Source organism: Drosophila innubila (assembly GCF_004354385.1).
Source record: "Drosophila innubila isolate TH190305 chromosome 3R unlocalized genomic scaffold, UK_Dinn_1.0 2_E_3R, whole genome shotgun sequence".
In the NCBI taxonomy this organism is placed as follows: Eukaryota; Metazoa; Arthropoda; class Insecta; order Diptera; family Drosophilidae; genus Drosophila; species Drosophila innubila.
Genome location: NW_022995380.1, coordinates 29,895,941 through 29,913,212, shown reverse-complemented (window position 1 = coordinate 29,913,212; position 17,272 = coordinate 29,895,941). Strand labels below are relative to the sequence as shown.

General features: G+C 31.1%; 1 protein-coding gene across 2 annotated transcripts in view; it reads left to right on the top strand.

The window, feature by feature from the left end:
* The window catches only part of LOC117792619 (phosphofurin acidic cluster sorting protein 2), a 45,698-nt gene that overhangs the window by 18,301 nt on the left and 10,125 nt on the right, over positions 1-17,272 (top strand). For both annotated transcript variants that reach the window (XM_034632824.1, XM_034632825.1), the window contains exons 2-5: positions 997-1,344; positions 2,668-2,915; positions 12,208-12,476; positions 16,163-16,481. In XM_034632824.1, coding sequence (XP_034488715.1) covers positions 997-1,344; positions 2,668-2,915; positions 12,208-12,476; positions 16,163-16,481 — 1,184 coding nt within the window. The remainder of the gene's footprint in view (positions 1-996; positions 1,345-2,667; positions 2,916-12,207; positions 12,477-16,162; positions 16,482-17,272) is intronic.

The window sequence follows — 17,272 nt, the reverse complement described above, 5'->3', positions numbered from 1 at the left end:
ATGGAATTTAATTAGTAAGCGGCCAGTTTCAATTGTCGCCAAGAATTCATCTTTTATCTGTTGACTGTCCATTTGCATTTCCCCCATTCCGGATATGAGTATTACGAGTATGTATCTCATATAACGGGGTTGACCCAGATGAACTCTCGCTTCAAGCTAAAAAAAAAACAATATAAAAAAGAAAGAAAAATGTACAAAAGCTTATTATGAAGTGCGTAATCTTTTAGCTCTTGGTATATATCATTTTTTATTTTCATACATCTTTCTTTCTTCATTTCATTGTACCGCATTACGAGGCATTATTAATCAGGAAATAATTTATTTTTATACGTTCATATATCTTATATATGTTGCACAATCTCTTCAACAAAGTGCTGACCATCATCATCATCAAATTAACATCATCTTCCCTCATTTACCGTGCAAAGTTGTCAACATTTTGAGTTGATTTAACGCTTTGTTTATTGGTCAATCCAAAAGTCAATTTCCTTTAGACATATTTTTTATGATCTATTGCAATAAATGCTTTGTGTTTTCCGAAAAGATTTCGCCTGAAAAAATGTGTAATCTAAACCAAAACATGTTTGTAATGTATATATACAATTAATTTTCATTTTGCTTTCAAATCATTATAAATTTATCATTTGATGCGATTTGTCACTTAATTAGACTTTTAAGTGTTATCAATGGCAATAAATCAAATAAAGTGTCTAAGGTTGATAAAAAAAAAATAAAGAAAATACTACGGTTATGCTAAGAGTTTTATGATGGATTTATTGTTTTGTTTATATTCCGATAAACACTATAAAAATATATAGATAAGATCTGCTGTCCAGTAAATTTATTTTTGCTTGAAAGTTGTATTTAATTTTGAGTTGATTTTTTATTGTCAATTCTACAGAATTTTATAAGGCAGAGGGCCTTGACCGAGTCTCAGTCTATATAGAAATGTTAACTTTTAATTAATTTGTATTTGTTTTATTCTTCCATTTGCAGATTATGCTCATTGACAATAACGCGTCTTTCCATATTGACACCGTTGCCCGGAGACACAACTTCATTGTCACTGGCGGTGAAAATGCAAAGTTCGAAGCGAACGTTGCGCAGCCATGAGATACCCATTAATGGCAGTGCATTGACCTCAATGGCTTCCAGTCGAGAGAACTCCATGCAGGGCAACTCGCCGCTGGCCAATGTTATTGGCGGTTCCGGATTGATTGGCACCCCGGGAAATGTCGGAAATGCGGGAATTGGCACCAACAACATGATGCCATTGACGGAGACGGAACTGGACTTGCACTTTAGCCTGCAATATCCGCACTTTATCAAGAGAGATGGCAATAGGTGAGACAATCAATTGAACCACACAATTATCAACTCTTTTATTTAATTTTGTAGTATTTTTTTCAATTTGGCATGATTTGTTACAAGAAAATTAAAGGTCTTAGAAACAAGTTTAAAGTGTTGTTTAATACTAAATATTTTAAAAAGAGTTGATTAAAAGTGAAAACTTTTGATTTAAAATTTTCAATTATCAAAATTTCAAAGGGGGGACCCTTCCCATCGAAATCGAATCTTGGTCGGAAATAATTAAATTTTCTAAATGAACAAAAATTTAATACAGAATGAATTTAGAGGCCAAATCATGATCAAAATTACATTCCGCTTGAAAATTGGTTAATTTTTGATTATGTTATGAGAGATCAAAGTTTTTGAAAAAAAAGTCAAGGGGTAGGTATGGAAAATTAGATGATAGAGGGCTTAGAATCGAAAAATATGAAATTTTCTAAATGAACAAAAATTTAATACAGAATGTATTTAGAGGCTAAATCATGAAAAAAATGAAATTCCGCTTAAAAATCGGTTTAGTTTTGATCAAGTTATGACAGTTTGAAGTTGGTCAGACTGCGGATTATGCCTCTTTACAAGTCCAAATTTCGGTTCAATTTCACTTGATTTTTTACAAAAATTTGAAAGGTGTCAGAATCAAGTTTAAAGAGTTGTTTTATACTAATTACGACAGAAGGAGATGATTAAAAGTAAAAACTTGAGATTTTAAATTTTGAATTTTCGAAATTTCAAAGGGGGGACCCTTACCATCAACATCGAATTCTAGCAAAAAATAATTTTTTTTAAGAAATGAAAAAAATTTGAATGAAGAATGAATTAAGAGGCCAAACCATGATTAAAATGACATTCCGCTTGAAAATCGATTATGTTTTTACAAAGTTATGAAAGTGTGAAAATGGTCCGCCTCTTAATCTAGCATCGCGATGCATCGTTACAAGTCTAATTTTTTGTCCGACTTCCCATGATTTTTTACGGAAAAATTAAACGTCTTAGAATAAAGTTTAAAGTTGATTAAAAGTGAAAACTTGAGACTTAAAATGAATAATTTTCAAAATTCCTTAAAATTGAAAGTTCCTTAAATGGATAAGCTTGACGGTACTAAAAATAATACGGCTAGCCAGTCAGTTCCGGTATTATTCCCAGTCTTAATTTCTCAAAAGAATTGAGGTTTTCGTTAAAATCCAATTTTAAACTTAATGTTCAGCTTGGATTTACTTCACTTTCTTCAAGTTAAAGCCTATTTAAATTTAAATTAATAATAATTAAATATATTTCTAAAAATCCATCGATTCTAATTAAACAATTTTTGCTCTTCAGACTGGTGATTTTGTTGCAACGCCGCAAGAAATATAAATCGCGCACTATTTTGGGTTACAAGACGCTTGCCGAGGGCATTATTCGCATGGATGCGGTGCTTCAGAAATCGATGGACATGATTATTGAGCTAACTGCATCTGGGAAGAACGGAAGACCTGGAACTGTCGTTGCCTGTCTGCGCGCCGAGCGCGTCTCCTCCATTCCAGTTGATCATGACAATAAGAACAACAACAGCGTCCTGCTGGCAGGTGAGTTCTATTCCAAAACTTTATTCTTATACAGGGTGTCGGTTTTAGAGGTGTACGAATTAAAATTTGTATTCGACATAATTTATATTTAAATTGAAACATTTTATTCATTAAAAATAGAATTTATTTGAGCAATATTTAAATTTGAATATTATTAATCTTGTTATAAATTTAAAAAAAAAGTTATCCTATTATAATGTATATCAATATCCTATGATTTAATATATAATTAGCCCAATGTATTTCAATTGATCTTTGCAATAATGCTTGATTTGCGTGATAAATTTGCATAATTTTTTGTTGAATTTGTCAAATTTTTAAGAATTTTATGAATTTTATTTTTTTATCCTCTTAAAAAAAACACCCTTTATTTGTACAGACATATACTTAGCTTAACTTTACCCCAAGTAGTTCGCAAGTTGTAGGCAACACCATAAAACAGGCATGACCAAGAGTATCGAGACAGAGAAAGGGAGAGATAGTAGAAAGAAAGAGAGTGAGAAAGAGAGAAGCAGCAGATGATCTTATCCAGGCCATGATGACGTTGATGTTGTTGTTAATCAATTCATTTCATGCCCAAAAGATGTTACCAATTGAACTTTATGTTTATGATAATTACTTGTGAAATAATTCCCAACTGCTTCAACATAAACAAGTGAATATATATATATATATTTTGTGCTACTTGCAACATGTAATGAGAAATTGGCCGAGTTTTCATTTGTGGCAGCTGCCACATGGCAACAGCAGCAGAAATGTGTTTGAAATATTTGAATTCAGAAATACTCTATGCTATTTATGTGCTCAAACCACAAGAGAATCCCATTGGCAAACCACTCAACCACCGAATCAACATCAGCTAAAGAATTGTGGGAAAATTCAATTATGAAAATAGCAAAGTAGGAAATTCATTAGGCATGCAGCAGTTGTGGCAAGGCTTTTTTCTGTGGCATGTTGCAACTTGTTTTTCATACAACTTTTCAAGGTGTCAAACTGTTGAGCTGCTTTTGTAAACTTGTCCAATGCCAAGTAATGCAAATACACATGCGATGCCAAGGTAAAGGTCAATAATTTCTCTCTCTTTCTCTCCCACTCGCTCTCTCTCTCTTTGTTGACTCACAATTTGGGGACATGTTGCAGCGTCCTTGTAAATTGCAATTTGTTGAAAGTGTTCGCCGGTTGAGGGTCAATATTTTCCGCATTTTCCTCACTTGGCAATATGCCCAAAAACTGTATTCAGCTCAGGGTCAACATTTGCTGACCAGGACAACTAGTGATATCCTGTAATTCAAATGTAGAAAGGGTCAATTAAGCATATAGAAGTTCAATATGTGCTTAAATAGTAGATGGTAATATAAAGAATCTAAAATCAAAAATACTTTGTAATTGGGTTTCTATATTTTCTAGGCAGCTCAAGCTAATTTTTAAAATTTTTTCAGATTCCCGCACTTCGAAAAAACAAGTAATTAGCGCAATTTAAATGTTATAGCTTTGAGTTTTGGCACACATTTTAGATAAAGAAGTTGCGATGTGAATGGAAAATTTCAACACGAATAGATTGTTTACCTGGAAGTAAAAAAAAATTGTAAAAAAAAGGGGAGAAAAATCTGGCATTATAATAAACATCGAATGCAAAGTATTTTTTTGTATGAGTATGGATGCAAATAAGGATTGAATGCAGGAAATTTCATAGTCGTGTTTATTCGACTAGAAGGTTCTTACTTGTTTTTGAAAAAGTTTCCCCAAGTGTAACTTTTCCATTATTCGCAAACAGAATTACTTTCCTTGTGCTCGCTTTCTAATTTGCAAAATTAATTTAAGTTTCGAGACGATTAAGAATGGGTGGAAAAATCCTTTTTTTCTTCCCCTCAACATATTTTGGCGTATTGATTTTTCTACCTTAACTGGAAAACAGGCAAAAGGCGACGAATGTAGCTTGTTGAATGCTGCCAACCACGCCCAAATTTGAAAAATAGATTAGGAAAGAGCGGGGTAAATCGAGAGAGAGAGAGAGAGAGAAATCCCTAGAGAACAATTGCCCAGTGTCATTTGTTAGCCACTCCTGTGTATGTCGTTTTTTAAGCTCGATGTCTGCTTTACATTTGCCTTCGTTATACCCTTAAGTGGGGCATAGATCCAATCCCCAACTATGCCCAAATATTCCATTAAGCAAAAGCGAATTAAGGCTAATCAGTGTCTTTCTTATAGGAATATAGAGAAATTCTTGTCTTATTATAAAAGTATTCTTTTTTTATTGTAAGCAATTTAAGCAATCTTACAAAAGCTGATTTTATGCTTTTAAAATAGCTTCATTATTATTGTATATAGCAAACAAAATATCATTATCGTTGTTTAATTAAAAATTTAAATTTATAACTATAACTGATTTCTCAGAATTTAAGCATTTTTGGCTAAACTTGAATTCAAATATTCTGAAGATAAATATATGGTCATTTGTATATTTCCAGCTGATAAATCGTTTATAACAAACTTTATTAGCTTAATCATTCAATTGAGATCAAAAGGAATATCATAATATATTAACGATTTGCTTTTGTAGTGGTGTTGGTTCAACATATTCTAAATTGCAATTCCGTTTAAAAACTGTAAAAAAAAGAGAAAAATGTTTATTGATATAATTTTTCCGTAAAAACATAATAAAAATGAATTAACTGCTATCTGATATGTATTTTTTTTTCGATCTTTCAGCGAAAATAAAGCTTGCAACACAAAAAATTTATAAATGAAGGTCAAAGAATTGTATATATATAGATATCCTCTTTCCACAACAGAGCTTATATATTTTTTCCATGTTTTTATACATGTTTTTTGATTATTAAAACTTATTAATTATTGTTAAAAATTTACATTTGTTGTCTGTACAATTTCTATCAAATGTAAATTTTATGACAATAGAAAAACTACAGGCAAATTGTTTATTAAGTTTGTAGAGTAGGATAACAAACAATATTTGGTAAATATTTTATTTAGTTTATTTAGTTGGTTGTATTACTTGGATGCAAGCATAGTTAGAGTATTTCTGAGCAGGTGTAACCATTGTCAACTTGTCAATTGTCAAGAGCAGAACGTTAAAGTGAATCCTTGGGTGCGAGTATTCATATTACTCATACGCACTGAGTGCCACCATTGTAATTTGTAACGACAGGAATTAAATCATTTGTCCTTGTACAACAGTGATAAGTGTATAAGAATTTTTCTATATAGGTAAAGAGAAGGGAAACGAAGGCAGAAGAAGAAGAACGCATTTCCTTTTGAGCTGGAAAACGATGCTGTATCTTTTTCTCATTCTCATTCTCTTTTGAGTGTTTGATGGCAAAATGCGTAAATTATGTCAAGCTGGTTCATTATTATTGTTCACTTTCAATGACTGTCCCGCTCTTCTACATTCCCCTTCCCCTCCCCCTTCCCCTGCTGTCCTCTAACGACATCGTCCGATTTGTGTGCCACTTTCAAGGTCAAAGCAATATTATATATAGTACTTTTTTCGTGTGTGCTACTTTTTTGTGAGGTGTTGTTTATCTTTTTGTTGGCAGCCACGAGCCACAAACCATGGACCAATCCAGCAGCCACAATAAAAACAACTTTTAATACCCTTGCAGAAGGTATTATAGTTTTGTCAGGGCATGAGTAACGCATATATATCTGAGTAGATAATATATTTTTCTTCAGATGAATGGGAATGTATTAGATATCCTATTTTTGTAATTTTATTTTTTGTAGGACGTTTTTTAAATCGAGTTTTGCAATAAAATTAAATAATAATAAATAAAACAATGTCTCTTATTTTTAATTTACTTAATTATTTTAAAATAATCATTGTTATTTATTTATAATTACCTTGTTAAAAAAAAAGTTAGAATTATTTTTTGATAAATAACAACAAATATTTTTTTTTATAATTTTAATCGTTACGGTTATTGATCTTGGGCAAATGTGATTAAAATTTGACTTCTATATCATATACTTCGAAAATTTAATTTTTGGATATTTTTATAATATTTTTAAGTTTTAAGATATTTATCTAAATTAAATATAATTTTTTTATACAGGGTATCGAATCTTCGGCTTGCTTTAGATAGTCTTACTTTCTTCTTGTTTATATAAACATTAAATCAATGTCGTTTGCCGCTTTTCAATACGTTTTCAACGTTTTTCATTACTCATACGCCGCGTGGAACGAAGCGTGGGCGTATTTTTCTCAGTGTGATGATCTGTGCGTGTGCGTGGGGTGTGAGCAGGGAGGTGGAAGAGTGTGTGTGGATAAAAGGGTGAATATTTTCATGGGGGGTTTTGCCCATGACTCGTTCCCCTTTCTTTTAGCCAGCTAATAACTGTCAGTGGCAACACTTTGTCTGCCATTTCATTCGTTTTGTATATAAATTTACTTTGCACTCATATTAAGCGCAATTTTCCGCGGAAATCGTGCACCTTTTGTGCAGCTAGGAAATTATCTCGCTTTCGTGGAAATTTCATTAATTAACAAAACATGAGACGAGCAACTGCAACTGGGAATTGTATACAATAAATTTATAAAAAGTTAAGTAGAAAAGAAGAAAAATAAACTTTACGGAATCTATCATAAAATTTATATATAATAATTAATAATTATAATTGTTATTAATATAATTAAATATCAAATAAATCATTCAACTAAATCGTTCTACAATTAAAAGATGTATAGAGAGAGAATAGATTGAGAAAAATGTGAGATAGACTGGAAAATGTAAAGTCGCATTATATTGTCATTACTTGCAATTGTAATGATAATAAAGACAGATAATTGTAATCCCATTCTTCATTCTCCTTTCTTTATTCTCAGTCTACAGATGTTGCTCCACTTCAAATGCAAGTCTTCACATTGTTGTTATCGTTGACATGCCAATTGTTAAAGATTAAAATACGACGATATAAGTGCAGTCTACTACAATTAGTATATGCTCGACTGACAAATACTCCATTAAACAGTTGATTACATTGATGATATATTTTTATATACAGTAATCATCCTTTATAAGCAATCTTTACAAAAGCAACATTCTATTGTAGCAACCTCTATATTAGCAACTTTTTTGATTTCAAATTTTCTACACAAGCAACTGGTATTTTTTTTTTATTACAGTTCCATAATTCCATAAAAATGGAGACAAAAAAAATTAGAAAACCGATTTCTTAAAAATAAATCTTGTTTTTGCGATTAATCAGATTTTAATAGACTTAAATGATATTATTTTAACAAATAACACTTTTTAGTTATCTTTATGTCGCAAAACGGATTTAATTTAAAATGTAAATTAAACTTTTTCTATACAGGAAACTTTTTTTTAAAAAAAGGATTATGTGAGTTGCTTGTATAGAATGTTTACTGTACATATATTTTTTAATTAACTACAGTTTTTACTGTTTTAATCGTCTACAGGGTATTTAAAATCTTTACCTCTATATTATAACTTACAGAGTATAAAAAATCTATTCTGTTTTTGCTTTGCTCTGTTTTGTTTTCTAATCAACTGCGTTTTCTAATCAGTTAACTGTTTGTTTAATGCCGTCAAAAGTAACACTTATCCAAACTGACACACACACACATATATATATCTAAATGATAGTCACACGAATGAGCACCCAAAAAAAAAAAATACAAAATTTCTATTAGTTGCCGGCCGGTAAACGGTTGAATGGGAATAGTGTGTAAATGATAACGACAGCAAAACATGCAAGCGAATCAACACAAAAACAAATCAACAAACAAACAGGGTGAGTGTAAACGAAAGAGACAGAGAGAAGGAGATAAAGAGAGAGAGAGAGAGAGAGGGAGAGACAAACTGAGCAAGATACAGATCTACGAATTACTCGTAGACAATAAATAATACGAAGCGACGACAACAAATCTAATAAGACTTTTGCTTCTTCTTCTGCTTTGCGCACTCCAATCAGCTGTAGCTTTAAGTCTTGCATACCCACAGAGAGAGAGTGAGAGAGAGAGTGAGTGAGAGCGTGGGAGAGAGCATGTAAGAGAGACAGAGAGAGCGAGCCTAAAATAGAGTGCAATGCTCGTGCAAGTGATGTTATGTTTGTCTCAGCGGCTTTGTAAACATGTGTATAAGAATGTACACTGAAAAAAAAAACAAGTGGGAAGGGGTATAGTCGCGATCCCGACCATAGAAAACCTGTTACTTATTTCCATATATACTAAAGTACTTTAAAGAAATTACTACATAAAAAAAAACTACTGCATACTTTTGTGTGCTTGTATTGCCTTAATTTGAACTACTTTGGTTTGCTAGTACTGCCGTTCTACTTGTCCGACCTTGCTGAGATTAAGTGGAATAATAGATAATATTAATAGATAATTTTAGATTAGGGTTGAAAATGCGCCTTTCTTCCTGTTGCCAACATACCAACGAACACAATATACCCTTTTACTTATTTTGTTAAGTAAAGGGTATAAACATCCATTTTAACATTCAAGTTTAAAATAATTTATTTTAGCATGAATTAAATATTTGATTTAACTTAAAAAATTTTGCAGTAATCGAAAAATCAAAATGTTGGTAAAAAAAAAAAACTTCTGACACCGCACTGAATTGATCCAGTATTTTATTTTTTTTTGTGTATGCATATGTACATATTTATGTAGGTATGTGTGTCCGTTTGTTTATCGATGACTCGGTCGCCAATTGACTGAATCGATGCGTAAAAATAACTTTAATAAGCGGCATTTTCCTCGCGCTCAACACTTGTTTAAAAATATCGAACATCGAGTACGGTTAATATTTATGTGTGTGGTTAATATTTATGTGTGTACATATGTATGTATTTATATGTATGTTACACATCCATATACGAGGGCTGTTCGTTAAAAATTATGCCACAGATCTTGAAAGTTTTTGAAATTTTCGTAAAATAAAATATATTTGAAATTATTTTTTTTTTTTCAACATATATTACTCTTATTTGTAATTCCTGATAATTATCAATATAATGTCCAAAATTTTATACAAATGCAGAAAACCTGTCGTAACTTTAATTATTTTCAAAATCTATAACAATTGTAAATACGCAATGAACAACAAAAAATAACTTTCTGCTTTAAACTGGTTTTGTTTAAATCTATAGCATTTGTGTAATGTCGAGAGATAAGACTCTCAATGCTTATAAGCATTATCAATAGATGTGACATAAAGTTCTGTATTCTTTATTATATTTAATATAATAGAAGCATTTCAGATAGGAGCAAGCTAGGAATCGTCAGTCGTAATATTGTAATCGAAATGAAGGGTCGTACCGCTGTTGGACTACTAGTAATATTATTTATGTTGGCCCGGATTTGTAATACTTCTGTGTTATACAATATTGCCCCACATCATATAAATAAACGTCAAGCTTGGGGAGCCTCGTGTACGAAAGTCAATGGTCGTTGTCGTAAATTGTATCTTCCGTTTAGAAGATACAAACGGGATGCAAGGAGATTCACTTGTGAAATGCTTGAATATTCTTGTGTACAGGTGTACCTATCCTCAGACATAGACTTTGACTATGACTACGAGTATTACTGACTGAATGCTTATGTTAAAATGTAAATAAACTATGTACATCAAATATAATGCATAAAAAACAAAACGAAACTGAATTATTCTTTTTAACTACCTGGATTACTCATAGGAATTTCACACAATTTTAAGAAAGTTTCCAAGAATCTTAAGTTAATATTCGGTTTTTTTAGCCTACTGTATTAGCCACTGTATCACAACATTGACATAACATAATTTGTCACGAATTTAGTACCCATTTTTTGTGCCCAAAAAATTCTTGAATATTAATAATACGAAATTTTATAAATTTTACAATTTTATAACTAAAATATGGTACAAGTACATATATTTTGCACAGTGTATCTTATTGTCAATTGTGCTCGTGAGCAGGCGAGCAAAGTGAGCAGAGGACGGAGCCCCTTTTTTTTAACCTTTGTATGATACGTTAAGTTAATTAAGACAATATTAACTATTTAGCAATTAAAATCAAATTTTAAATCATAATTGTAGTGTTTTCTTTGCACTTTGATTAGTTTTGTAATAAATATTCTTAATTTAATTTAGAAAATGGGCAAATATATAGTTAAACTGAATAAATATATGTGTAAATTATATTGTAATTGAGTAAATTTAATATGTTTTTGGTAACATATTTCTATAGATGTACAAATTTATGAGCAACTTGTTGAATGACCCTCGCAATGTTATTACCCGGCAATGCTCGACCATTTCTTGCTATGATTTATACAATTTCCCCCAATGTCCATCGCTCATTGTCCGTTGTCCGCTCTTCAGCGACACTGTGCTTAGGTGAGAAAGTGACGCTCTCAGTCGCAATTGACTTTTGCTGCCTCAGTCGGCTGTCGCTGTCGGCGTCGCTGTCAACGTCCTCAGTTGTGGTCGGCGTCTCGGCGTCGTGCAATACAAAACACAAAACGTGTAAAGCGTCGGCACAGCGCATTCATTTAACTCGCGAGCGTGCAACGAAGCGCACGACGAAATCGAAATCGAAGTCGAAATCGAATAAGAAACGGGAACTAGGTGCAAAGAAGCAGGTGAAAGAGATGAGCCGATAACTCAACTCGTCGCTGATATCTTGTGATTAATTTACTTACGTATTTAAAAACAACAACAGCAGCCACAAATAAGAAAACAAAACTCGCGCGTGTTTTCTTTTCTTTTTTATTATATATTCTTGTGATTAAATTTTGAGTACGCAGTACGAAATTATAAAACAAACTTGAAAAACTGTTTAACAACAACGCAAAAAGAAGCTGCCGGCAATTCGGTCACGTCTCGAGAAAACGGTTAAGCACAGGCAAAGTCATTCAAGAAGTTTGTCAGTCTGTCAAATCGACTATCCACTGTCGATATTTATTTAGTGCAAGAAACTAAAAAAATTTTTAAAATTGTCGTAAATAAAATAAAATACTTTAGCAATAACAACTATTCCGAAAAAGTAAAAATTATACAAATAAAGTAAGTTTTTTGAGTAACTAAATTAACCAATTTAAAATTTTTAAAAATATAGAAATAATTTGTAAAAAAATTACGATTTTTCAAATGGGATTTTTATGGAAAAATAAAACTGAAGGTACTAAATTTGGAACCCATGAATCAAAAATTATTTAAACCAAAGTTGATGAACTAGAAAATAAAGAAAAATCTAGTATTTTAATTTGTTAAGCTCAAAAGTCTGTGAACTTTATTTGATATGCGGGTTTTACCTTTTGCAATTTCAGATCGCATTACTGAATACTCCGACGAGGACGAGGAAGCTGAATTTAGTTCGGGTGAATTTAACGACGAATCAAATGATTTGGCCATAACCGGCTACGATCAGAAGCGTGATTATAACCCGACCAAGCATGATATGCGCAAATATCGCAATAAATTGCAAAGATCGGGCATTGAGGATATCGCAATAGTTGGACATCATCCGCATCCCGTCGATAGTGACAGCGAGTTCGAGATGAAGGACAAGAGCTCATCCCGTGCCAAGTTTAGTAGGGTGAGTCAATACAAATACCACTCAATTCAGTTCCTCAATTATTCAATTAGTCATTACATTCTTCAAGTTATGTCTTTGCATTGTGTAAGCCACAGCAGGTGTGCCCTAATTTCACCTCCTACTAATTTTAAATAATTGTTTGTCATTTTTCGACATGGCCACAGTCAAGGGCGTTTTATTATGTCCAAGTCAAGTAATACTAGCTTTCAATTTTCAGTTAATTTTTTTGTTTCCCGATTAGGCAAAGTTTACACATGTTGTTGTCAGCTATCTAAACACGAATACAAATAAGTATACGTATATAAACATAAATATTAGTAGATTATACACCTTGCAGGCTTAAAACAAATACTTTTTACACTTGACAACAAAATTGTAGTTTTTAAAAAGAATGAAATATAGCGAAAATATTTGACTTTTTTCTGACTTTTAATTTTGCTTCTTTTCCTCAATCCCGCATGGGAAATAATTCAATGAAATAAATTTATTTTTTCAATTGATAGTAAAACTATTCATTTTGGGCTTTTGAATCTTAAGATTGATATTCCAACTTGTTCAAATTTTTTTTATTGTTTTTAATATAAAGTTTATGCCTTTTTTAAAAAAAAATAATTTTTCACAGGACATTTTATTTATTCACTAATTTTTTAAAGACTAATAATTGAATTTGTTACAATTTTTTTTATATTTAATTTTTAATATTAATATTTATTATTATTTAATATTTTTACACAAGGGAACAAATTTTAAATTGTATATTTTAAGGTTACTAAAACATTTAGTCTCTTTTTATTAAATTAAATAAAACTAACACTTTTCAACAAAGTCGTCATTATTATTTTATTCCCTATGTATGAAAACGATTTTTGTTATGATCGTTTTCGCATGGCTGCAATTATCAAAGTCTGTGGCGTGTGACAATGCTCTACATTAGATACATAGATACAAACCAACGACTGAAAATATATATTTATATAAATATACTTATTTATTTGTTTTTGGCTATTGTTGTCGCTTGTTTTTACAAAATTTGTCGTTGTCGATGACGCAATAATCAGACACTTTGCCTGCAATTATTTCCTCAAAGCAAAATTGAAACATTTCGGGTATTCACTTGCACAATCTCAAGAAATAGCTTAAATAGCATAACACTATGACCGATATATACATGGTATATTGATATCTACACATCTAGATATCTAGATAGATATACACACAACCTATAAGAATTTGCTGTTGAATTTGTTGACAATTGTTGTGTCTTGGCCTTGAGAGCATTTGGGCCAAAACGATGCCAAGCAATCAAAAAATATATAAAAAGAAATAACATTAGTGCAAGTTCTATCAAACTGTTGATAGTGTAACGATATTGGAAAAGACTTTTACTGTTGTTGCAAGCCCTTTGAATGTTCAATATTTATCAAGAGAGGCATTGAATTCGCTTCCTCCTACGCAACAAATGGGAATTGCAGGTGCGAACGCCTTGATGTATGCAATGCAATTTGCACACGCAACTGAATGAATTACTTTTGACTGAATGACTGATTGACTGACTTTCCAACTGACTTGAATAGAAATGCCATTTGCTCAAATGTCAGTGAGTAAAAAATGCGTAACTTGACTAGCTTTTGTTGTAAAAAAAGCACTCATATCCATAGTTACTATAATACAAAAAATGTCTTATCTATATCTATTTGGAAGACTTCCTTTGGCTATGACCTAAAAAAAAATATTTAAATACAAAGATATAAATTATCTGGCTGAATAAATAAAAGTAAAAACTTAAGATTTCATATTATTGAAAACACTTTTATTAAATAGGAAGCACTTAAATTTTCGTAGAATTTTTTTTTTGCAAAATAAATAATGCAGAATGAATTAAGAGGCCAAATCATGATCAAAGTGGTATTCCGCTTGAAAATCGGTTCAGTTTTGACAAAGTTATGACAGCTTGAATTTGGTCTGACTTGGAGTCTAGCAACTTTACAAGTCAAAATTTTTGGACAATTTGCCATAATATTTTACAGAAAATTTAAACGTCTCAGAATCAACTTTAAAGTGTTGTTTTATACTAATTATGATATAAAGAGTTGATTTAAAGTGAAAACTTGAGATTTTATATTTAACATTTTTAAAATTACCCTTAGCATGAAAAACGTTATTTAGTGTATTTCTTACTGTAGGTCTGATGACCCAATAAAATAAACAAATATTAAGTGGCATGTTTTATTTATTTAATTCCTTTTCAGAAATATTCTAAGAACTTAAAAATAGATGTAGGAAAAGTTAACCTTTTTAATTTCCTTGAATTGTTATTATTGTTATTAATCATTTCCAAAACATGTCAATTAGAATAATTGTGGGAAGCATGTCAGAGACTCGTGTACTTTCTTAAGATATTACCTTTTACGATTTATAATTAGAAAATCAATTTTAAATTTTGATGCGTCAAAGGAAACGACAAAAAGTTTGCATATGCCGAGAGGGGAAGGAAGAGAAGGGAGGCAGACAAAGAAAGAAAACCCCTTAAGCACTTTTATAAATATTTAAACAACAAGAACTAAGAACCAGGCCAATTACAAGTCGTAGCCGAACAAAGCGAACAATTTTCCAACAAATGGAGGGAGGTAAACATGTGTATGTGTGTTCCTCTACTTCCTCTGCTCTCCCTTCCCAATATTCCCCCTATTATTTTATTCAAGCACAGGTGTAATTTAAGCCTCGAGCTTTTGTTTATATTGCTGTCAGCATTATGATGGTTTTTGTTGTTGTTGTTGTTGTTTATTAATGGGCCTGCTTTTTATTGCCAGGATCATTTAAATGTCTGCCGTAGATAAAAAGTACTTTAATGACAGTCAAAATGACAGTTCGACAGTCAGATTTCTCTTCTCTTTCCTTTTTCTTTAACTTCACTGATGCATTAATTTTTTCAGTCGAGTTCCTTGAGATTTATTCAACGACCTATAGCTTTTAATGGGTATTTATTAGCATTAAAGGGTATTTATTGTGACTGTAAAAACTAGTCAGACTGTTCATTCAAAATATATGAGTTTGTCATTAAGTTCTACTACTTAAGGTCGATTTTAAAAGCAGCTCTAAAATGCTTTTAAATTATTAAAATGGAGTTTTGTGAGCAGAGAAATATGACAGAGCTTTGTCAATATTTATATGAAGTTTTTGAATATGACAAGAAAAGAATTTAAATCGCTAAAATATTTTTAAAATTTTCGAATTAGAGTTCTGTAATTTTTAAGTTATAAAAATTATTAAAAAAGGAAAAATAGAAGAAAACTTTATTATGCAAAATGAATGAATAAAATTATTTGTTGTTCAAAAACGTTATTAATTATTTTAAGATATTTAGTTTTGAAAACTCAGCTATTTTTGTATATTTTTTTTTTTTTTGGATGCTCCCACAAACACAATTTTTTATGTATTTTAAAGCTTAAAATTTGTCAAATATAACGAAAAACCTGATACAATAGACAGTTATCCGCATTTTTCCAGTTCAATTGAGTTTCTGCAAAACTTATCGACTAAATATTAAAGCTTGTAATTGAAAAATAAATATTTAAATTATACCAAGTATAAGTTATATAGATAATAGCTTTCAATATGTTTCCAGTTCATTAATTTCTGATGAAATAACCGTAAAAATTTGCATTATTTTTATTCGATGTTCACAGACAATTTCACTGCAACAACGCAACTTTAAGCAGAAAATTGTCGCGCTGCTGAAGCGTTTCAAGGCCAGCGAGGAGCTGGAGGATGAGACGCACAGTGGGACGGCGGCGTTGAGGGGTGAACGCGATTTGGATGCACTCTTCCAGGAGCTGGAGTCGCTCTCCTGTTGCGAGGGCGATGATTCCGGACCGGATATGGATAGCATATCGATTGGCTCAACGCCAAAGCCATCACTGCGTCCCTTCTTCACCAACTCGCGGATAATGCTCCACGAGAATCTAACGGGCAACGGGGGAGGCGTCCTTACAACAGGTACAACAGGTGAGTTCAAATTGTTGCAATTGTTGCTCTAGTCATAGTTACAGTTAAAGTTGTTGTTGTTGTTATTGTTGCTGTTACAATTACTGTTGTTTCAATACTAATTGGGGCATTTCTCATGTACTCCCATTGCATTAAGTCAGGCATCACAAGTAAGAGTTCTTAGTTTTCAAAATTATCTGCATAAATGAGAAAATTTCAGATGTCATCATTTTGTATGGGAAGGAATCATATTTTATCAGCGATCGTAACAATTATATTTTTTTTAAATTACAAAACAGCGGATCGCGGTATCGAAATCAAATCCTATAAAGTTTCTTGAATCCCTTTTATAATAACCTTATATCTACAAAAAAAATATATAATATCAGTTAAATTTAAATTTAAATTTGAAACTCAAAAAACTAATTTAAAGAAAAACAAATTTTTAATATGATTTAAAAAAAAAATTGAAATTTTTATGATATGATTGCTTAAATAAAATTTATATCTTGTCTTAAATATAATTTATAATAAATTTTTAAAGTTTTTCTTACATTTCAATTTAAATTTGGAATTTGCTATACAAAAATCTATATCATGCTTAAAATGTATTTTTTTGTATAAAAAATAAAAGCTGTGAAATACATGAGCTTTGATATGATTGCTAAATTAAAATTGCAATTTAGCTATTAATTAATGTATTTTTTTATTTCTGAAATCAAAATTCCTAATTAAATCAAATAATTTTCTTTTGAAAATTCATAACAATTTCTACTTTCGATAAGCGATCAATTGATGACATTCGTTGTTGA